Consider the following 20,990-nt stretch of genomic DNA (forward strand, 5'->3'; position numbering starts at 1 on the left):
GAAATAGCAAACTCTCTCTCTCATCATCTAGAGCTTTTGTTCTTCATTTTTATGTGCGGTCTCTTACAATGAGCTGTTGATTGCTTTCTATGTCTCAGCCCAACAACAAGCGCTCGGCCTATTCAAACACCACCAGCACCAGCACCAGCACTTCCGGCAGCGGAGCTCATTTTCCGGCAATGAAAAAGGCCAAGTCTCAGGCCGTCTGTTCTCTCGACAAGAACGGCATCAGACACCAACCCCAACACATCCACTATGACACCGATATGGACCTCGAGGACCCTTCCTCCATGATCGAAGATCCTAACCCCAACGACGCCGTTGATGCTTCCGCCCTCGCCCGAGCTCCAGCCGGCGGCGTCACCGCCAATTTGTCCCGTAAGAAGGCCACGCCGCCGCAACCGGCGAAGAAGCTCGTCATCAAGCTTGTCAAAGGTTCGTCGATCTCACCATTTTGTCGATTTTTCTCAGTTCTCTGTCGACGATTTTAGGTTCGATTTTGATAATCATTGGTTGTTTAAACGAATGTCTCATTGACGATTGTTCGTGTTAGTGTTCTTGGATTAGAGATGGAGTTTGTATGATCTGGACAATATGGGGTGATGAACCTTTGACGGTGTTAGGTGTTCCATTTGTGGGTTTTAGCTGAAATTGAGTGGTTAATTGAACAAGTGATGACTGAATAAACACGCCTTTAATTAATTTTAGGGTAGAGCTTAGAATTGATTTGATTTTTGATATAGGTGAATTCAATTTCTAGGGCTTTTAGTCACACTGTCCTATTGGTTTATTTGGGATCGCAGAGTTTGTGGGAGGCTGTCTGATGACTATTACACTTTTTTGGACACTATTGACTCATTAGTCATGAGTGACATTCAAGGTAGAATTTTGTATAGTATGGTGCATGAATTGCATGACTCATTCATAACAAACTTGTTTGGATTTGATTATATTGTTTTCCCCTTATTGGGTTCAAATGTAGAGCTGGTCTTTGAGTTTGACAAGAACTTTGCCATATATATAAGGCACTTAGAAAGTGAAGATGGCCTTTGATTTATTCACACACCCAAATCACGCAAATTAAGCATGTTGGTTGGTCCTATTGCTGTATTTTTAGAAGCCCTAGTGAAAGCAAATTTGTAATTTCTTATACACTGTTGCCAAAGGAAAAAGATTTAGCAAGTACTTTATATTCTTTTATATTTGTCTCTATGTTAACTTAAAGGCCTCTCACGTTTGATTTTTGAGTGTTGCACTCTTACAAAATCCTGAAGTCCACTTTTAAATAACTCGACCTTGGAATTTGGTTCATCACCCAACTTCAATCAATGCCGAATTCTAGCTTCCTATTATTTATCCAGTAGCGTGCATTGTGTTCTCCACTCTGAAGAACATTGTTGAGATAGAAAATTATTTCACTCGCTCTAAAGTCTCAATGGTTGGAAAATAAACTTCCTAATTCTGATAACTAAAGGTTAAGTTTTCTCGACTCCTATATATATATATTTTGATTGAAAGGATCTCCTACTGTTTTGATACCCTTAAGTACTGCTGATTTTCTCTCTTAATTTATAAATGTGATACATCAAACGGGGACATCAATCTCTACGAAGCTATGCTCATAAACACATCATTGTGCCCCAGGGTGCATAGAAGAGCGATGGGCTGCTGTGACGACAGGCTTTGTCCTCATTCCTTAGAATGGAGGATGGATAAATTCGACCCCGAGAAATACACACGTTCTAAACTCACGTCATTGAGTCCATGTAACATAGAAAGTAGTACACAAAATTCCAAGATGTTGCTCCCATGGATAAGCTTTTCATCCCTTCTACCTCCTCATTTCTCCCAATCAATCGCGGGGACCAATCACGAGTTTTTCTCTATTCCTCTCATATATCGCCCAAGTGAAGTTGGAGTTTTGGAGAGCTTGTCATGTCTTTTCCATAGCACTTGGGAAGCACAACTTTTTATGCCTGATGTTTATTCATAAATTGCGGAGTAACCTTCTGTATAAATATTTTATGTCTGATGGAGGTTAAATGTTTTTTTTTTTAATTTCCTTAGAGAATTTATTGAGAAAGGTGCCTAATATGTTCCCTCTTTTCTTTTTGTCTTTTTGTAGCCAAACCGACATTGCCCATAAATTTTGAAGAAAATACATGGGCAACACTGAAGTCAGCTATTACTGCCATATTCTTGAAGCAGCCAGATCCGTGTGACTTGGAGAAGCTCTATCAGGTTGGTTCTACTGAATTATTTTTCCTTTTGGGATACAATAGGTCTTTTTCAGGTGACTTAGCCAACTATATTGTCTTTAGGCTGTCAATGACCTTTGCCTGCACAAGATGGGGGGAAGTCTCTATCAGCGGATTGAAAAGGAGTGTGAAGCACACATATCCGCTGCACTGCAATCTTTGGTTGGCCAAAGCGAAGATCTAGTGGTTTTCTTATCACTAGTTGAGAAGTGCTGGCAGGATTTTTGTGACCAGATGTTGATGATCCGTGGTATAGCCTTGTATCTTGATAGAACATATGTGAAACAAAGCCCGAATGTGCGTTCACTGTGGGAGATGGGCTTGCAGCTTTTCCGCAAACATCTTTCCCTAGCTTCAGAAGTTGAGCATAAAACTGTATTTGGCCTTCTTAAAATGATCGAGAGTGAACGGTAAATTTGAAGCTATAAAAGTTTCAATTTTCAATTCATTACAAATTTCTGATTGATTAGATTTATGTAGGAATTGATTGCACAACTAAACAATTTTTTTTGGTCTTTCCCTTTGTTTTTTAGTATTTCTAATTTTAACCTGGAATTTATACTATCCAAAAATAGGCTACTCTCCTGAGTACCTATAGACAGAAAAGCTGATCTATATTTCACAAATATGCCCTGCTCTATCTCATCATATGCTGAAGGTGTTCATTTTAGGCAGATCTTAACATGGCAATCTTGAAGGCTTCAAATAACACTCATGGTTGCATAAACTTACGTTTGAATGGAGTGCCTTGTAGTTGCAGTCAGTAACTAGTAAAAATAAAATAATAAAAAATCTATCTCTAGTAACAAGGTTTCTGCACATTCATGTTGGCTAGATGGGTACTTTTGGTGCAGTTCTACATTTCTTTTCAGGATTTTCATTCTGGAAATATCATAATTGGTACTTATCGGGGAAAAAGAAAAACAGAAATGTCACAAGGTAGTGCTAGGTTGATGCAATAAAATACTTTTGTTGAAAGCCCTTAGCCTAGACATATTTGCCTTTGCAAAGTTATTGAAACCCCTAGGCTTCTCTTCATGCATTGGTCCATACCTTATCTGTTCTGGGCAGACACTTTTTGCCTTAGTGGGTTTTAGTCTGGTTGCCCTATGGGAGATTTACTCTTTATTGGAAATTAACTATGGAGATTTTGGTAGGGAAAATGATGTTAAAGTTCTTTGCTGTTGCTTTTGTGTGTCTGTGATATGGGGTTATCTGGATATGGGGGAATTCTAGGATGTTTGATATGGGTTATTTGGGTTGATAGGGACCATTGTTTGGTGTAGTGTGAGAAGCTGAGGTTGTCAAACTTGAGAAACACGTGTTGGAGTTCAAGGGCAGTCTCTTTGTGCAAATAATATCAAAAGGGCTGTGTTTGTGCCCAATTCAACTTACCTAGCACCCAATTTTGGCTAATGGTCTGAAGGTGATCTTTGCAGTAGAGTCATTATTGTTTTCTCCTTGGTCTCCTTTACAGAAGAATTTAATAAGTGGTCATTGACTACTGTAATGTCAGATTGGTTGCAGTGACTTCTCATAAACTTGCTTATACATGGAAGTATCCCTCTTGGGGAAGAACCATATTATGCCATTAAAGCATAGATTTTTACTTGCAAAAAAAGAAAAAATAAAGTTAAAGCATAGTTCTAGGCTCTCTTGGAAGGCCTCAAGGAGGCAATTATTGTTGCGTTTCATGATTGATTAATTGAAGGTATTTCTAATATAATAGTATCATAGGTGGGTGAAATGTGAACCCTTGATTCTTCCAATTGTCAGGGGAGATTTTGGATTCGTTTACTTCCCTTTAGGTGGCTATTACATAAATTCATACCTCCACTAATGCAAGACAGAAAGTTTGGACAAGAGCAGGGCAAACATTCTTTAATCATTCAGAAGTTATCTTTACCTTCCTTGAGTAGTGATGGTGCTGAACTAGTTTATGGTATTCTTATATTCTTCTGTCCTATATTTATTATATTTTGTTTTTGGTAGTATATGCCATCCCTCTCTATATATTCTCCTTTTTCATTCTAATAAAATATTAATCTTATCAGGTTAAATTATAAATGACCACGTGTTATAAAAAAAAAAACTTGTATAATGGCACCCTTAATAGTTTGGGGGTGGAAAGCTTAAGGCAGTTTTTCTTAGATGCCATTTGTCCCTTTTTGGGTGTGGTGAAGGCGTTGCATGTCATTCAAGGTTTTTCGGGGAAAAAAATGGTATATAATGCATATCTATGTGATGATTATTTTACTCAAGTACTTTGATCATATTCAAGATATAGATAACTTGTTGAATCTTGCATGAATTTCCAATATTAAGTATTAGTTCTTAAATTTATCTCTTTGTGATGGAACTTTGACTTATTCTGTTCAGCACTAGGTTCCCATTATTGATGCAAGGTCAATGGTTTCAATGACAAAAATAACAAATTGTCAATAGTGATGATGAATCATCTAGATTTGTGGTGAGCAGTGGAACCCCATTTCAGAGTAATGCGCCTAGTAATCGTGAATGGCATTGCAATGCTTTTGATACTAGGCAGGTTTTATATGATTAGTGATGCAAAACTTTTGTTTTAATGCTTTCTAATTGACCCTTTAGGACATTTAACATATTATTTTTGGGGATTTTTAAGTGTTGATAGTTTCTGGCCTGATTTATTAGCAACCTCTTAAAATTATATTTCTTAGGTACTTTTTTTGGCTGATGTGTTTCTCATTTGCAGGGTTTTTCTTTTTTCTTTGAGCTGTAAGCAGATACTGACACCGCTGTTGTTGCCTATAAATATGTTGGGGACTACAGCTCCAATCATGTGTATGGGCTGGTGGTCTAGATGGAACCATTGTAGGTGTTGAATATATCTCATTTCAGATGGCCTACATTTCTTGGTCAAACGGTCAACGGACTATGCCACATCATCAACAATGGCCCACAAAGCTTGGTCAAATGGTCAACAAGCGACGCCACATCAGAAATGATGGCCCACAAGTCAAACGGTCTAAGTTACGTGACACTTACCATGTCAGTATACTTCGAGCAGAGGATCGAAGACTTGAAGACCTGAGTTGGGAGCAGGACTAGGGATTACTTGGGATCCGAGGAGGTTCTTGGTTTGGTGGATGAAATTCAGGACTCGTCGAGTCGACACTCGACTTGACTCGTAGAGAGAGATACCGTTTTGACTCCCATACATTTTAGACCCATCTTAATTAACATTATTTTATAATGTTAATGGGCCCCACATATGATGTCATATGACATCACCCAACCTCTCACTTGGCCTATATGAGGATGTGCTCTAAGACCAAGCAGAGGTAGAGCAAAACAAAGGGATGAGGAAATAACCTCTCATGCTTTCTCCATACATGTTCATCAAGGGAGTCACTGATATACTAATATACACTGCCATCTTCACCCTCTCTCTCGAGTTTGCTTGTGCTTCCACCTTTCTCAGTCCACCTCGGATTCTATTATGTTGTCTGGATCACTCAGATTTGTGTATGATATCACCATTTATATTTATTTTATTTCGTTACGAAAATGAACCCCTACAACCATTAAAAAGCCTATAATTATGTTGATTAAGGTTTTTGGACTATTCTTTTGAAAGGATTTCAAGTTAGATGAAGGTCAGGAATTAGGAGTTGTACGTCGTGTCAATTATACATTATCTTAGGGTCCTTGGTGCTGTGTGTTTTCTGCTCCCTTGTTCTCTCATTCTCGTTGCCTATTACTCCATTAGCATGCCTCATAGCCTCACTTGGTGCTTTTGTTTCTCTAAAAAGCCTTACCCGTTGAATGTGTAATGTGTAACAGTTTATCATAATGAACATGCACCATGCATCTCTTCTTAACTTTTCTCCAATAGATATTTTGGCTGGATATCAATCAAATTTACATGGTTTTATTTGACCTCAAGTTCAAGAATCCTTGTCGGGCAGGATATCCCATCCTGCTTGGCATCAAATTTGCTGCCAACCAAATATGTAAATGTGGATTGATAGGGCAATTGTCTTTGGAGGGTTGACAATGCAATAGGGCGGTTTTGGAGGGAATTTATTGTTGCCAAATATGGGATCAACTAAAATGGGCGGGATACACCATTTTATTGTCACCTATGGTGGTTGTGATATTTGGAAAGCCATTGCAAAACACAGTGTCTTCCTCAAAAACGGGTTTAAGTAGTGATTGCAACTGGCCGATCAGTATAGTTTAGGATAATATCTTGTTGTGGTATGACTCCTCTTTGGCTAACTACCAGCGCTTGCATATGGAATTGTACATGGCAACAAATGTAGATGCCTTGGTTATAACAAGTAGCTTGTTAGACTGGAGCATGTGGTGGTTTGACTATCTTCTTATTGAAAAAATTGACATTATTGTGAGGTCTATTCACTGGAGAACTTGTGAGGAAGTTTTAGTGGTGTGAGCCTGGGTGATTTTTTGTGGCTGCCACTATATTTTTTATTGCAATGTAACTCTTAAGTCATGCATCAATATCTTTATTATTATTGACACTTCCAAAAGCTTCATATGAGATTCCATGATTGCTATTAGTATTTGCCATTTTTGCTAAAAAAAATTGATTTGATGTCAGTTGCTATATATATCTGATAGTATATCCATCTTTTCAAGACCTTAATATATGTATTTTCTCGATATTTCATACATTATTTAATGGTGCAACGTAGCTCAACGTGACAAGGCCTTGACCAAATTATTGAATCAAGTGTTGTAATTTTGAGTCAACTGTTTGTTTTATTAGAGTCCTAGGTTGAGTCGCATTATCTTTGGGTTTACTCGAGTGAAATTTGAAAACGGTGAAGATTGGATAGTGTTTGCAGTTTGACTATCAGAAGATGCAGACTTGGTCAACTTGGAACACACAGTATAGGATAAGGTCATGTCAACCTGGCTATAGTCTGGGACTGCACGTGGTCATATATATATATATATATTTGTACTTTTTCATTTTCCAGTGTTTGGTTGGCTGATAGAATTGTTAAAATGTTTTAAAAGGAACATATTGTACACCAAAACATAGAAAAGGACTTCCAGATATACTGATTGGTGTGATGAGTATCAGAAATTCTAAAAAGACAAAGGGAGACAGCTCCAAGTGTCACTTCAATATGCTCTCTGGTGCAGGTGACCATCAACTGCTGCCATTAATGATTTTCTGTTGCCGGAAAATATTGCACCTTGTTGATTATCTTCTCGTTGCCGGTGATTTTAGCATTCATTGAGTTCTTTTCTCGTCCACAAAGCGTATCACAGCCCCGACACACCTTATTCCAACCCCCACAAAACTTCACAATCATGAACCTTTACTGGAACCACAATCAGTCAGCTGAATGTTCTAGATAGAGAACAGGGGGAGATCAAGAGGGGAAGGAGGAGTGATGTGCTTACTAATTCAAGGGTTCAGAATAGACCAACAAAGATCAAATGGTGGTTTTTGATAAATTTAGGTATATAAAAATACTGAAATATGACTTATCAAAAAAAAAATGAAAATACTGAAATATGATTTTCATTACAATAAAAGCAAAATGAAACACCTAATATTTTAGTGCGCCAATCACCAATTCTCAGAAGGTAAGCACTGATGCTTGACTGCCCAGTTGCTTCAGCACCGATGCTTAACACGGATTTGCAAAAATTGGCTTTTTTTAATTCCAAAATCGTGTCAAAAGTGGTTTTTAGACCTAAGTAGGTTTTAACACACACACACACGAAGTCTCTATTGAGAGAATCTGTTGCATTCTCTTAAATATTTTGAGTCTTTGGTGTACTGTTGTGCTTTTTAATAGACATGCTTTGTGAGGATTGAGAGATCGTTAGCTTGTTTGTTCTAAAGTAGTACTTTGGTTTAATTTCGATAATGTTCAGGAACAATTAAGTGGCAGCTACATCCATTGTACTTCACAAACAGTTTGTGAAGGTGATTTATTGGCAATTGGGTGAAGAAAAGACAGATTGTAGTGGTGTGATGTGATTTCAGGTAAAGGTCAGGACATAGTACGTCTTAAGTATGCAGGTGATTTGAAATGGACATTGTGTTTGTGGAACTTTCTATTCTTTCTTCGTCACAGTGGATTGTGGAGTTGTTGATTTTTCCTGTATTGACTTTATCATGCAAACAATCTGGTTTGCATTTCTACTTTATTTTTTTGCATCATTTGTGATGTTGTTTTGATTTATGATTTGTGCATGGGTGTTTGATTGGATTAGCATAAAAAATAAAAATAAAAATAAAACACTGTTCACCCTGCCCATTCTAGGTCTGTTTATTGGCATCATTGATTCCTATTTGGGTTCTACTGCACGGCTCTCAAATTCATTAAATTTTGTTATATATTAATGATGAAAACCCATTCACAGGCTATGGAATGGTTTAGTGTCATTGTGTTGCTTTGATTGCAAAAATTTTCAAAATTTCTATGGTTCTTACCTATGATTAACGTTGATCTATATGATTTCCAAGCTTCTTATTCTTCATCTTTAATCTACAACATGCTGTGTTTGGTCTTTCAGGTCCGGTGAAGCAGTTGATAGGACTCTCCTTAACCATCTTTTGAAGATGTTTACTGCCTTGGGAATCTACTCAGAAAGCTTCGAGAAACCATTCCTTGAACGTACGTCAGAATTTTATGCTGCTGAAGGCGTAAAATACATGCAACAATCAGATGTTCCAGATTACTTAAAGCATGTAGAGGTGTGTTCTTTTTCTGCTTTCTTTCTTTCTTTTCAACCATAACAGTGGTTGTTTCTGCTCTAGTTCTTGTCCTTTTCCTCTTTTGTGTTTGTGGATTGTGTGAAGGGTTTTATCTAGCTTGTCATTTGAAACTATATTCCATGATTTATCTTTGGAATATTTGAGGGTAATCTATCCTTGCAGATAAGGTTGCATGAAGAACATGAAAGATGCTTGCTCTACCTGGATGCTACTACAAGGAAACCACTAGTGGCAACTGCAGAAAGGCAACTCCTTGAACGCCATATATCTGCAATTCTTGATAAGGTGTGAATTGTATATCGCTTTCTGATTAACCGTTCAATTATTACTTCCTGGTTCCTCTATGCATGCTATAATTTGCATTTTTTTAGAAGATTGTGGTTTTCTGGATTTCTCCAGGGTTTCATGATGCTGATGGATGGGAATCGCATTGAGGACCTTCAAAGGATGTATTTGCTTTTTTCAAGGGTCAATGCTCTTGAATCATTAAGGCAGGCCCTTAACTCGTATATTCGGAGGACTGGGCAGAGCATTGTCATGGATGAAGAAAAAGATAAAGATATGGTATTCTGCCTCTTGGAATTTAAGGCATCTCTTGACACAGTATGGGATGAAAGCTTTTCTAAGAATGAAGCCTTTTCCAACACCATCAAGGATGCATTTGAGCATCTCATTAATATCCGTCAGGTATGTCACTTGAAAATTTATATCTTGATTGCAACTTTATTGCTAACAAAAAGAGTAAATGACCTGCCTATAAAGTTGTAAAGTCCTTCCTCCACCCAAATGGATTTTCTTAATGCATATGGACTGTGGGACATGAGATTGATAATCTCTATCTCCCTCATCCCCAAGTTTACTAATAGTTTGACATGCTTTCCAACCAAAGTATTATGTGATGTATTTTCTTTTATATATATGTAGTTTTTTCTTAGAAGAAATAAGATTGTCATCAGAGTAGTAGAAAAAGTCATTTTAAGGTGGAAGCAAGGAGTGCACCAGTAAAGAAGACAAAAGGACCTAAAATACGAAAAAAAAAAAAAAAAAAAAAACCAGGAGCAATAACCCCAAGTGGGAATTAGATTTGGTTTTTTTGTTTATCTAGAGCATTTGTGTCATACACACATGTATATTCATATGCTTCCACTATACGAGTTTCTGGGTTCCTTGCATGTCAAAACCAACTTTTGCTTCTATTATCTATACGCTCACAAACTATAAGGTGATGTGCTATGAAAGCTATAGCCCTATATTCTGCTTAATTTTTATTAGTGTACATTGATATTATGTTTACACAATCACTAGCGGTGTTTTATTTGATAGATAATTTATAATATTTGAAATAATTTCTACCAGTCTTTTTGTTGGAGTGTACATCCAGCATGGGTGCCAGCAAACTTTCTGAGTGCATTACTTATTGGCGTATCAATGTGCCATTTGTTTCTAGCGTTCAATATTATTCCTTCAGTTCTCAAAACTAAATAGTATTATCATTGTGCTTTGTAATAGAATCGACCTGCTGAACTGATTGCAAAGTTTCTGGATGAAAAACTTCGTGCTGGGAATAAGGGTACATCAGAAGAAGAATTGGAGGGTACACTTGATAAAGTCTTGGTTTTATTCAGGTTTATACAGGTAATGTGGATGTTTTTAACAAAACAATGAAAGTGGAGTTGTGAAATTGACTCTTATTTAATTCTTTTAGTACTATATCAGCATTATTATTTCTGCTCCTGTTGAATTTGGTTTGCCGGTTATTTATCTGCTGTTATTTGTCATTGTAATATAATGAGAGACATTTCTCATTTTATCTCCTGTTAATTTAGGGCAAGGATGTATTTGAAGCATTCTATAAGAAGGATCTTGCAAAAAGGCTACTGTTGGGGAAGAGTGCTTCCATTGATGCAGAGAAGTCCATGATCTCTAAGGTGATAGATGTTTTATTTTTACATGTATTATTATAGAAAAAAAAAAAAAAAAAATTCATCTATTGATCATACTTAGAAGTTCCCATTGCTATACAGTTGAAGACCGAGTGTGGAAGCCAATTTACCAACAAACTTGAAGGAATGTTCAAGGTGTGTATTTTGTTCATAAAATGCATCTTCTGTTCTGGAATGCTGATTGATATCCATGTCTTACAAGTTTTGATCACAAATTGTGGGATCTTGGTGTTCTGGGTTGCTGCTAACTGCTAATGCATTATAAAACTCATAAGGTTGGTTTCACTTAGATGACAACTTCTTCTCCCATATTTGATGTTTTCCACATTACTTTAAAGCAACGAGACTTTATTAAAATTTGAAATTAATAAGTGTGGTAATTTGACTCGTCAAAAATAAATAATCATAATGATGGCAATTTTCCCCCCCTACCAGGCTATGTAGATTTGCACCGAGGATAAGATGTACAGTAGTTGCCCAAGATGGTTTAGACATCTGCAAAGTAAACCAATTAATGCTCCTCTATGGAGCCAATGATTTGATTAGTTGAAGATGCCAGATGATAATTGGAACATTAACAAGAATTTCAGTTGGATATAAGATAGGATGTGACTATCCTGTCCTAGCTGAGGCTTCTGGGTATCCTATTCTGGCGCAGTCAAAGGTGTTTAGCCATCTTAATCCCAGGACATGACTAACCTGTCCTGGCTGAGGCTTCTGGCTTTACAAGAGCTGATTGGAGAAAACTGATCTATAAGGCCAACCCCCACATAGTTTGAATTGACGCTTGTGGGACTGAATTTAGGGTAATATGTAATCATATCATATATTGGATAAAGATATCTATTAACTGCATATAGTATTGTGTAACTTTGCAGGTTGTCTAATGTAAAAATAGATCTGGTCTGGAAATATGTGTGAGATACAGTATTCGAATTTGGGTTGGATTTGGGTCAGATGGAATGTCACAACAATTACTCACTGTCCATTCTGGAACTGACTTGGATAAATTACTCCCTTCTTTGTCTATGCCCATACAAGTTCCTTGCACAAATTGAATGGTCTTCATTGGCTTTAGTGCTCTTTCACTTGTTTATCTCAGTACATTTACAACTTGTAACCCTTGCTGAATAGGCATATTGTTACCATAAATTGTTGAAGTGTTCCACTTGCACAACTATAGTCCCAAGCACCTCAGTCCCAGGTTGACTTGTAATAGTTGTTTTTAGTATAAACACAACTATGGTCCCAGCCGGCCTTGTAGTAGTTGTATTTACAATAAACACAACTAAAGTCCCAGGCACTTGTTTTTAGTCCCGAGCGGAGTACTTATAGTGTTATTTTTATTATTATTATTATTATTATTATTATTTTCCTATAAGCACAAATATAGTCCCAGGCATGGGAGGCTTCTACCTGGTTGTAGCCCCTCTATCCCACTGCCCATCCAATAAATATATATAATATGACTACGTAATATATAACTGATGAAGCTGCCCTCTTGGCACTTTTGGTTGGCCCTTATCTTCTTCATGGTATCAGGAGTAATAGGCTTGATAACCACGTAGTTACTCGAAGACATATTGGTGTTAGAATAAGGTGTCGAACCTTTGGTCCTAGTTTAGCTTTGTTGTTCCATAATGGGTACATTTTTGTGTTAGTTTGTGTTATAGGATATAAATATTAATGTGACACCCTCTCTATTAGCTTAAGCTTTTAGAGTAGATGGTTTTTAACATGGTATCAGATCCAAAGGTCTCAAGTTCAAATCTCACCGTCACCCTAATTAAAAATTGAAAAACATGTGTTGAACCAAAGAAGGCCGCACGTGAGGGGGCGTGTTAGAGTATATAAATATTAATGTGACACCCTCTCTATCAACTTAAGCTTTTAGAGTTTATGGTTGTTAACATTTTGCACTTTCTATAAAGTATGCAAACATTTTAAGACAATGGGAGTAGTTATTGTATTATTAAAATATACTATAGAAATTAAGGATAGATATATAGACTCATTATCTTAATTGACCAAAACTGGCTTCATAGTATAAAACGGAGGCAAGTTTTTATCTGTTTCATGTTTGAAATGACATTTTTTGTCCGTGTGTCATGAAGGACAAATCCATCTAAAATGGTGCTACACTGTACTTATGAGCAATAGAATGGCCCTCATACTTGGTGTATCTGTCCTCATTTGATGTCTACTGTTAACTTGTTAATTGGGAGACAAAGTACTGCCTTGAATGAAGGGCTGTTCACTCTTGAATTCCTGTATTTATTAGGCATTTTAGTTAACTTCTTCTTCTTCTTCTTTTTTTATTTTTTATTTTTTAATTTTTTTTAACTATATCATGGATTCATGACTATTTGTAGGAGTTCAAGTAAGTTTATGTAATGACATTACATTATTTTGTCTTAATATTTTATAATACTTGTACAGGACATTGAATTATCAAAAGAAATCAATGAGTCTTTTAAGCAATCATCCCAAGCAAGGACAAAACTCCCATCAGGAATTGAGATGAGTGTCCATGTCTTAACAACAGGGTAGGTTTAAGAACCTTTATAATTTTGTTCTGTTCTTCAAGATTACGTGATTATATGTCTTATCACTGAGTTTTTGGAAGGGTTTTAACTTTTTATGAGGCTGGTTGGGTTGCAGGTACTGGCCAACATATCCACCCATGGATGTTCGGCTTCCCCACGAACTTAATGTGTATCAGGTTTGGCACAAGCTGAAGAATGGCTGCATTGTGTGCTTGGAACCATACAATTACCTAATGCGGATTATTTTGCTTGGTGCTACAGGACATTTTCAAGGAATTTTACTTGAGTAAGTACAGTGGAAGGCGATTAATGTGGCAAAATTCATTAGGTCACTGTGTGCTGAAAGCAGAATTTCCTAAGGGTAAAAAGGAGTTAGCCGTTTCTCTCTTTCAGGTTGGTTTTATTTGGGCAAATGTGCATGCTCTGTTCATTAGTTTTACTGTTTTTTTTTTTTTTTTTTGTTATGCCCCGTGAAGAAGTGCACGAGTCCTAATATCTTGGTTGGGTTGATGTGCTCCAGACTGTTGTTTTGATGCTGTTTAATGATGCCCAAAAGCTCAGCTTTCAAGATATTAAAGATTCTACTAGCATCGAGGATAAGGAACTGAGGAGGACTTTGCAGTCCCTTGCATGCGGAAAAGTTCGTGTCCTCCAAAAGGTGCACAGTGAGATTATTATATTTCATTTTACTGATTAAAAAATGTAGGGCTTTTCCCCTAAAAGCAGTTTTGTTTTTTATTTATTTTTTCGTTTTCTCAGCTGCCCAAAGGGAGAGAAGTTGACGATGATGATTCATTCCTGTTCAATGATCAATTCACTGCTCCTCTCTACCGTATTAAGGTACATCTGGTTGTAAACTTAGAACACTGGGAGTCAAATGACCTTTAGTTCAAATGAACTCTGACCAGTGTCAAAAGTAAATTCATAGAATGATAAAATATTTTCCAGCTGTTTTTCACTTTCCCTGTTCTGAGCAACTCAATGTCACACATAGAGTGAGCTTATGGTGGAACTGAGTCACATTTGAGTTCGATAATCAGATACACCTTGAAGCTAACATTGGTTTGAGGGGTACAGGTGAATGCAATCCAAATGAAGGAAACAGTGGAGGAGAACACTAGCACCACTGAAAGAGTATTCCAGGATCGTCAATATCAGGTTTACGTTCATCCTATGTCCCTCCATATTTCTTTAAAACCCAAACTAACATTATCATAGACCATTTGTTTGAAGCTGCAAGCCAAATTATAAACTTTGCACAATTGCTAAATATATTGCAGGTTGATGCTGCTATTGTTCGGATAATGAAGACGAGGAAAGTGCTAAGTCACACACTCTTGATAACTGAACTCTTCCAGCAGGTAACAGAAATCCTCCTCCTTATATTTTTCAAAAAATCGGCTGGCCTTGTTCAGAGTTCAGATCTATTTATAAGCCTCCAGGTTCCTCTGTTCATTATTTCACTGCATTAGTTAAAGAAAGGTGTTTTCATTATCCACCGATTCACACACAACCTTTGATCTTGGTGAAAGTGGAAGTGGAAGCGGAAACGCCTTTTTACCTGTGAGCGATGTAGTGAGGAGGGCCTTTACCTTTCACTTTCTAGGTAAACTTTGAATATAAAGAGTAAAAATGTCTGATTTTCGCTGTCACAGCTCAAGTTTCCGATAAAGCCAGCTGACTTGAAGAAGAGGATTGAAAGCCTCATTGACCGGGAGTACTTGGAGCGAGACAAGAACAATCCTCAAATATACAATTACCTGGCGTGAACCATCTTCCACACCAGATTCCCACCTTGTAAATGGCATTGGAAAATGCAGTCCTCTTCAAGAAGTTGGATGCTCATTTCCTCCCGTGTCAGTTTATGTACAGTAACTTCCATCTTTTAGTCTTTTGTTGTGGTCAATACTGTAACTGTAAAGCATATATTTGTTTTTGCTTTTTCCCTTTTGGGTTTGCAATGGACAAAGAGTACATGAAATAAATTTAACTTTGTTATATTTACTTGGCTAATTTACCGTTGGTTATACTACCTTTGCTACAGTGGAAAAGAAAATAAAGGATAATATTAGTTAAGAAAGGAAATGGAAATGGAAATGGAAATGGAAATGGAAGGATAGTGTTAATTGCTTATCGTATTTGGTTGATTAATAAAGGAAAAAAAGGAAAGGATAATAATCACGGAGCTACATACAAGTTATGGGGCCAATTGCTTCCCTGAATTTTGTTTTTTAGTAATATTTCTCTATAATTTGTTCATTTTCAGTAATATTCATAAAATATTACTTTTGTCCCCTAAAATTCTTTAAAAATGCATTATTGCCACCCAAAATTTATTTTTGCTTTCCTTATCTTACATTCGGGCTTCGTCTTTGATAATAATCATGTTTTTTTTTTTTTTCAAAAATTTGATAATAATCATGTTTGGAAAAAAAGAAAAAGAAACTATTTTAATGACTTGATAATAACATGTTTGAAAAAAAAAAAAAACTATTTTAATGAATTTACAACCATACCCTTTTTCATAGAGTTTGTCTTTTATTAAAATAAGGGTAAATTTGGAATTAAATTTTTCATTAAAGCTCCATTTGTTTGGACATAAAATATTTTTTAGAAAATATTTTTTTGTTTTCTGGTGTTTGGTTGTTGTAAAATATTTATGATAAAAAAAATATTAAAATGTAACAAAGATAACTTATCCATCAATTTTGGACAAATTATTTTATATGTTCTGCTCAATGGACTCGACTTCAACCTCGACATAGGCCTTTGTCAAACACCGACAAAGTAAAAATAAAAGAATATTTTACCTAAAAAAATATATTTTCCAAAAAGGATATTTTACGAAACAAATGGAGGCTAAAAAAATTAGCTTTTCCTTTTCTTTCCTTCAATTGCCTCCCATTTTTGGGAGGACAACAAAAGTTACTATTCAAGCTTTCCTTCAAGTTCATTTTCCTTTCATTTTCAATACTTCCTGCCAAACACATTTTTTTATTTCCTTCTATTACCATTCTTTTATTTTCCTTCCATTTTCATTTTACCAAACTGACCCTTAGTTAAAACAAGTGCAGCTTATTGATTACATCCCAGTACATGAAGAGGTCCAACGATTGATAAAACTTGTTTTTTTGCGTAGAGTGTTATTGCTTCAGAAATTTGGCTTAAAATTTTAATTTGTCAAGTGCTGGATCATAAATATGTGTTTTTCAATAAATTTTGAAATCAAAAGCATAATACAATTGTGACTTCACACTTTTATTGTCTTAGTCTATGACCACAAGTTACCTATGATTTATCATAATGGATTTTTCTTAGCCTCAAATGATTTGATTTGGTCATAAACTAACATTGAAATATAAGAATCTAAAAATATTTGTTAAAAAATCAAAATATAAGAAAATCTAAAAATATTTGTTAAAAAATCAATGTGAGTCAAACTCTAGAGCATTTAATACTAGTTGAAAAGAGTTCGCACCCTTCAAAAAAAAAAAAAAAAAAAAAAAAAAAAATACCCTCACGTGTACCATCATACAAAGTGCAAATTAACAAAAATTGGTTCATACAGTTAGTCCCCATGTTCCGGCCCAAAGTAATACGTTCAGATTGTCACCCGTATCTTCAACGGTTGTGTCTATTTTTTTTTTTGTGTAAATTTGATGTGTCATGAAATTTACACAAGAAATTTGAATTATTTAATTTGAGCTCCAACGGTTGTTTTATACCTTTTGTGTAAAAATATATTTTCCAATAATAACTAACCATGTGTCATGCCAGAACCCTACGTAATTTTTACAAACTTACTTAATATATGGTTGATTTTTTAATGGAATGAGAAAGAGGGATGAGAAAGGAAATATGTTGATTTTGCAGTATAAAACGGTTATGTAAAATACACAATCTTTTTACACATTGGTGATGTGGCAATGTATTTTAAAAGACTGCTGGAGATAATTTTTTTTGAAATTTTTTTACACAGGTGGCAGTTTATATTTTGCACAAAATGGTATTTTAACATGCCCTGGGATGCTCTTATTTCACTTCTTGGTAATTTTAGCCAAACTTAATTAGAGTGGATAATGTTAGTTAGTAATTTCGGATAGGTACTCACCACCATTTTACATTCCCTTTCTAACTTGTTACACGTGAAATTTATTTATTTATTTATTTATTCATCTAAAAGTCAATTGTATTGAATTAGACAAATCTCTTGTGGAATGGTTTGACCACATATCAGCTCCGAAATTAAGTGGATAATGAAGATGAGATGTGTGTGTTTTGTCTGGGGCATTATAACACTAATGAAAAAGTAATTTGTCACGAATGCGACCACATATTTCTAATGTTGTATTGATTAAGATAGAGTATTGGAAAGCCACAGTTCGAGGATTATGCTGCATTTGTAAGCAGTCGTGGGGTGTCACCATTTCAGGTGATTCCGAGCAAGCCTATTGAGATTGCAGATCTCCAATTTGCCATACTTGGTACGGCTGCCCCAGAATACCTCTACTGCGGTGAATCAGTGATGGCAATTATTACGGCACATCTGCTAAACTGCAGACATTTTTACCACGATAAATGTTTTGATATAGTTCTAGAGACAAAAACTTGTCTTCTAGATTGTGAATCTGAGTTTGAGGAGGATACTGTTAGAGTTCTTCGTCTGGATGTTGATTCTGATGCCGATGAAGATGAGGATGTTGATGCTGGCTCTAGTGGTAACGAGGACTGATAATTTATATTGATGCACTCAAATTTAGTAAACTTAGATGTTAATTACTTATGTTATATATGTTGAGCATAGTGTCTAATTCTTTTAGTTCCAAGAATCTTTGGTTACTTCACACATGATTTTTCAGTCCCTTAATTTCTGAAACAAAGGTGCTCTATGCAATTTTAATTTATCAGCTTCTAATATGAACAATGGTGTGTAATATGATTCATCTACTTGGGCTCTCTTCTTTTTCATCTCTCTAAACCCTAATTATATCTGTGAAAAAGAAAAAAGAAGACTGCAATTTTAACTTTGTCAATTTAACTTTGTCAATTTTGAGCGTTCACAAAGCTTCTGAAATGTTAAAACCCATTGACAATTCCTGAATTTGCCACATACTTTTAGATTTCATCTATGGTTTTAAAATTTTACATGCTTCCCATTGCTATGCAGTAATAATCTGCATGTAGCTTAGAGAATAACTAGCAGAAACATCTTGTTCAAGCATTGTCCCATGGGACAAGCAAACTTTATTTTTCTCAGAAATAAGGAAGTCAACAAAAAAATGTTGAGATATTTCCTTCACTTGTTGATCCAAAATAAATATGAACAATTTCCATGTATGTGAATCAATCAAAAGCTAACTCAACAGGCTCCATTGCCTCTTAAAAAGGAATCCTATGCCATTCCCCACTCTTCCCTGGGCATTCATATATTTGGTTTCACCATTTAGTGCAAAGCAAAAAATCATTCTATGAAATATGGTTCTAATTTGAGTTTAGCCACTTTAAATAAAATTATAACAAGGGTAACAACTAATTTTATTCCGTATTAAAATCATTCTATGTATTGAGCCATCAAGATGAATAAGAGTTCTGGTCAAATTTTTGTAGTCCATGTATTTTTGTTCCGTAGTAAAATGTCCTTATAAGAGAGAATAGGAGCAGATATAAATACCACAGCAAGACAAAAAAAAACGCATGTCAAGAATAATTAACTTGTCCCATCCCACTTATTATTTAAGTAAAATACGCTGTTGTCTTTATAACAGTTCATGAGTTGTTATGATACGAATTTTTTTTGTTCTTAATTGATATAAAAAATGCGTTCCCGCCATGTACTCTAGATGGAGAATATAAACTTACTTTCACTTCTTGGTAATGTTAGTCAAACTTTAGGAATATTTGCACTCTTATTTCACTTCTTGGTAATGTTAGCCAAACTAAACCTTCTGAGATTGGTTTCAATTAACAATCTCTACCTATTTATAGGCTTAAAAAGACCATGTAAGAATTTATAGGCTTAAAAAGACCATGTAAGAGTCCGAAAAATTCTTAAGGACATTTCATACTAGTTGAAAAGATTCCACACAATTCTTAAAACGCAACTCTATATTGCTCTATATTGTTCTTGAGTACATAAATGCACCATGTGCAAGTTTGGTCAATGGTCATTGTGTTGTCTAACACTCCTTAATGTGGTTCAATTTGGGGTAGATGAATTGTTTACATTATGTCGTCATTTTATATCGATAAAAATACCATACCACTGAAACTGAAATAAAATATTTATTTTTGCATAGAAGCATACAACTAAAATAAAATATTTATTTTTGCATAGAATAAGTTCACTTGAATGACACAATAACTCAATATCTCAAAAGCAAATACTTCAAAGTATATGGTAAATTGTTATCAGATTAAGTTGGTTAACTACGGAATTTCAGTTCCAAAATTTCAATTTGGGGTAGATATTTATTTTTGCCATACCACTGAAACTGAAATAAAATATTTATTTTTGCATAGAAGCATACAACTAAAATAAAATATTTATTTTTGCATAGAATAAGTTCACTTGAATGACACAATAACTCAATATCTCAAAAGCAAATCTTCAAAGTATATGGTAAATTGTTCTCAGATTAAGTTGGTTAACTACGGAATTTCAGTTCCAAAATTTCAATTTGAATGAATAAATATGCTAATCAAGTTAATCCAACTTTCGAATATCCTCTCAAATTAAAGTTATTTTATTTGTAATTTTGTATGTCATCGCAAAATTTCTTAACCCTCTCACCATATATTGCCAATTTGCCACCACAATTCACAACCCCTTCAAAACAAGAGAGAGAGAGACTAGAGTACATACACATTACCAAAAGGTTTGAGAAAAATGAACAAAATTATATTGTTTAAACATTAATATTTTTCTCACAACCTGATCAGATCACCCACACCACAACAATCTTACAGATAATAAAAAACCAAAAAAGAGGATGTTTCTTTCTTTTACTTTCTGCAATTTCCGGGAAAGACAAGAAAATCACAAACACTGAAATTGAGAGAAATAGACGGTGAAAATGCGGTGTGATTAGGGCAAGTACCGAAACTACAGAGATGATGATTTTGACGGAGATCGATGAAGATCAGCCGGTTTTGACGACACTGGAAGTTGAATCAGAATCATCATCGTTGGAAGGAGGAGGAGGGTTTGGATCGAGAGGTGCACGAATGGAGTCGTGGTCGTCGTCTGGATCGTAGTCGGGGTTGAGGCTGCGATCAATAGCTTCGCGTCCCTTCTCGAGACACGGTTTGCAAGCGATCTCTATGGCTACCCATCCCAGAACCAGTCCCGCGATTGCAATCACCGCAGTCGTCACTGCCCCCATTTTTTTTCTCTCTCTCTTTTTCTTTCTAAAACACACTCTCTCTAGTCTCTACAACACACTCGTCTTGGGGAATGGAGAAAGGGAGAGACCTAATGTCAAGCCGTGGAAATATCAAA

At 35.6% G+C, this 20,990-nt stretch overlaps 2 protein-coding genes across 2 annotated transcripts; one reads left to right on the forward strand and one right to left on the reverse strand.

Annotated features, from left to right (window-relative positions):
* Nucleotides 1-15,492, forward strand: LOC132311596 (cullin-4). The gene is made up of 17 exons (XM_059809594.1): nucleotides 1-435; nucleotides 2,126-2,241; nucleotides 2,322-2,668; nucleotides 8,802-8,982; nucleotides 9,166-9,288; nucleotides 9,403-9,690; nucleotides 10,513-10,638; nucleotides 10,830-10,931; nucleotides 11,028-11,081; nucleotides 13,386-13,492; nucleotides 13,608-13,668; nucleotides 13,754-13,885; nucleotides 14,013-14,150; nucleotides 14,252-14,332; nucleotides 14,570-14,650; nucleotides 14,773-14,853; nucleotides 15,148-15,492. Exons 1-17 carry the CDS (start codon nucleotides 90-92, stop codon nucleotides 15,259-15,261), a joined length of 2,478 nt encoding a protein of 825 aa, XP_059665577.1. The 5' UTR covers nucleotides 1-89; the 3' UTR covers nucleotides 15,262-15,492.
* A 4,876-nt stretch (nucleotides 15,493-20,368) lies between these two features.
* On the reverse strand, nucleotides 20,369-20,963 carry LOC132311602 (outer envelope membrane protein 7). The gene has a single exon (XM_059809605.1). The coding sequence runs from the start codon at nucleotides 20,872-20,874 to the stop codon at nucleotides 20,632-20,634; it is 243 nt and encodes an 80-aa protein (XP_059665588.1). The 5' UTR covers nucleotides 20,875-20,963; the 3' UTR covers nucleotides 20,369-20,631.
* Nucleotides 20,964-20,990: the final 27 nt, after the last annotated feature.

Source organism: Cornus florida, unplaced genomic scaffold, assembly GCF_030987335.1.
Source record: "Cornus florida cultivar Cherokee Brave unplaced genomic scaffold, ASM3098733v1 CherokeeBrave_3.0.0_Hap2_Chr01, whole genome shotgun sequence".
Classification (NCBI taxonomy): domain Eukaryota; kingdom Viridiplantae; phylum Streptophyta; class Magnoliopsida; order Cornales; family Cornaceae; genus Cornus; species Cornus florida.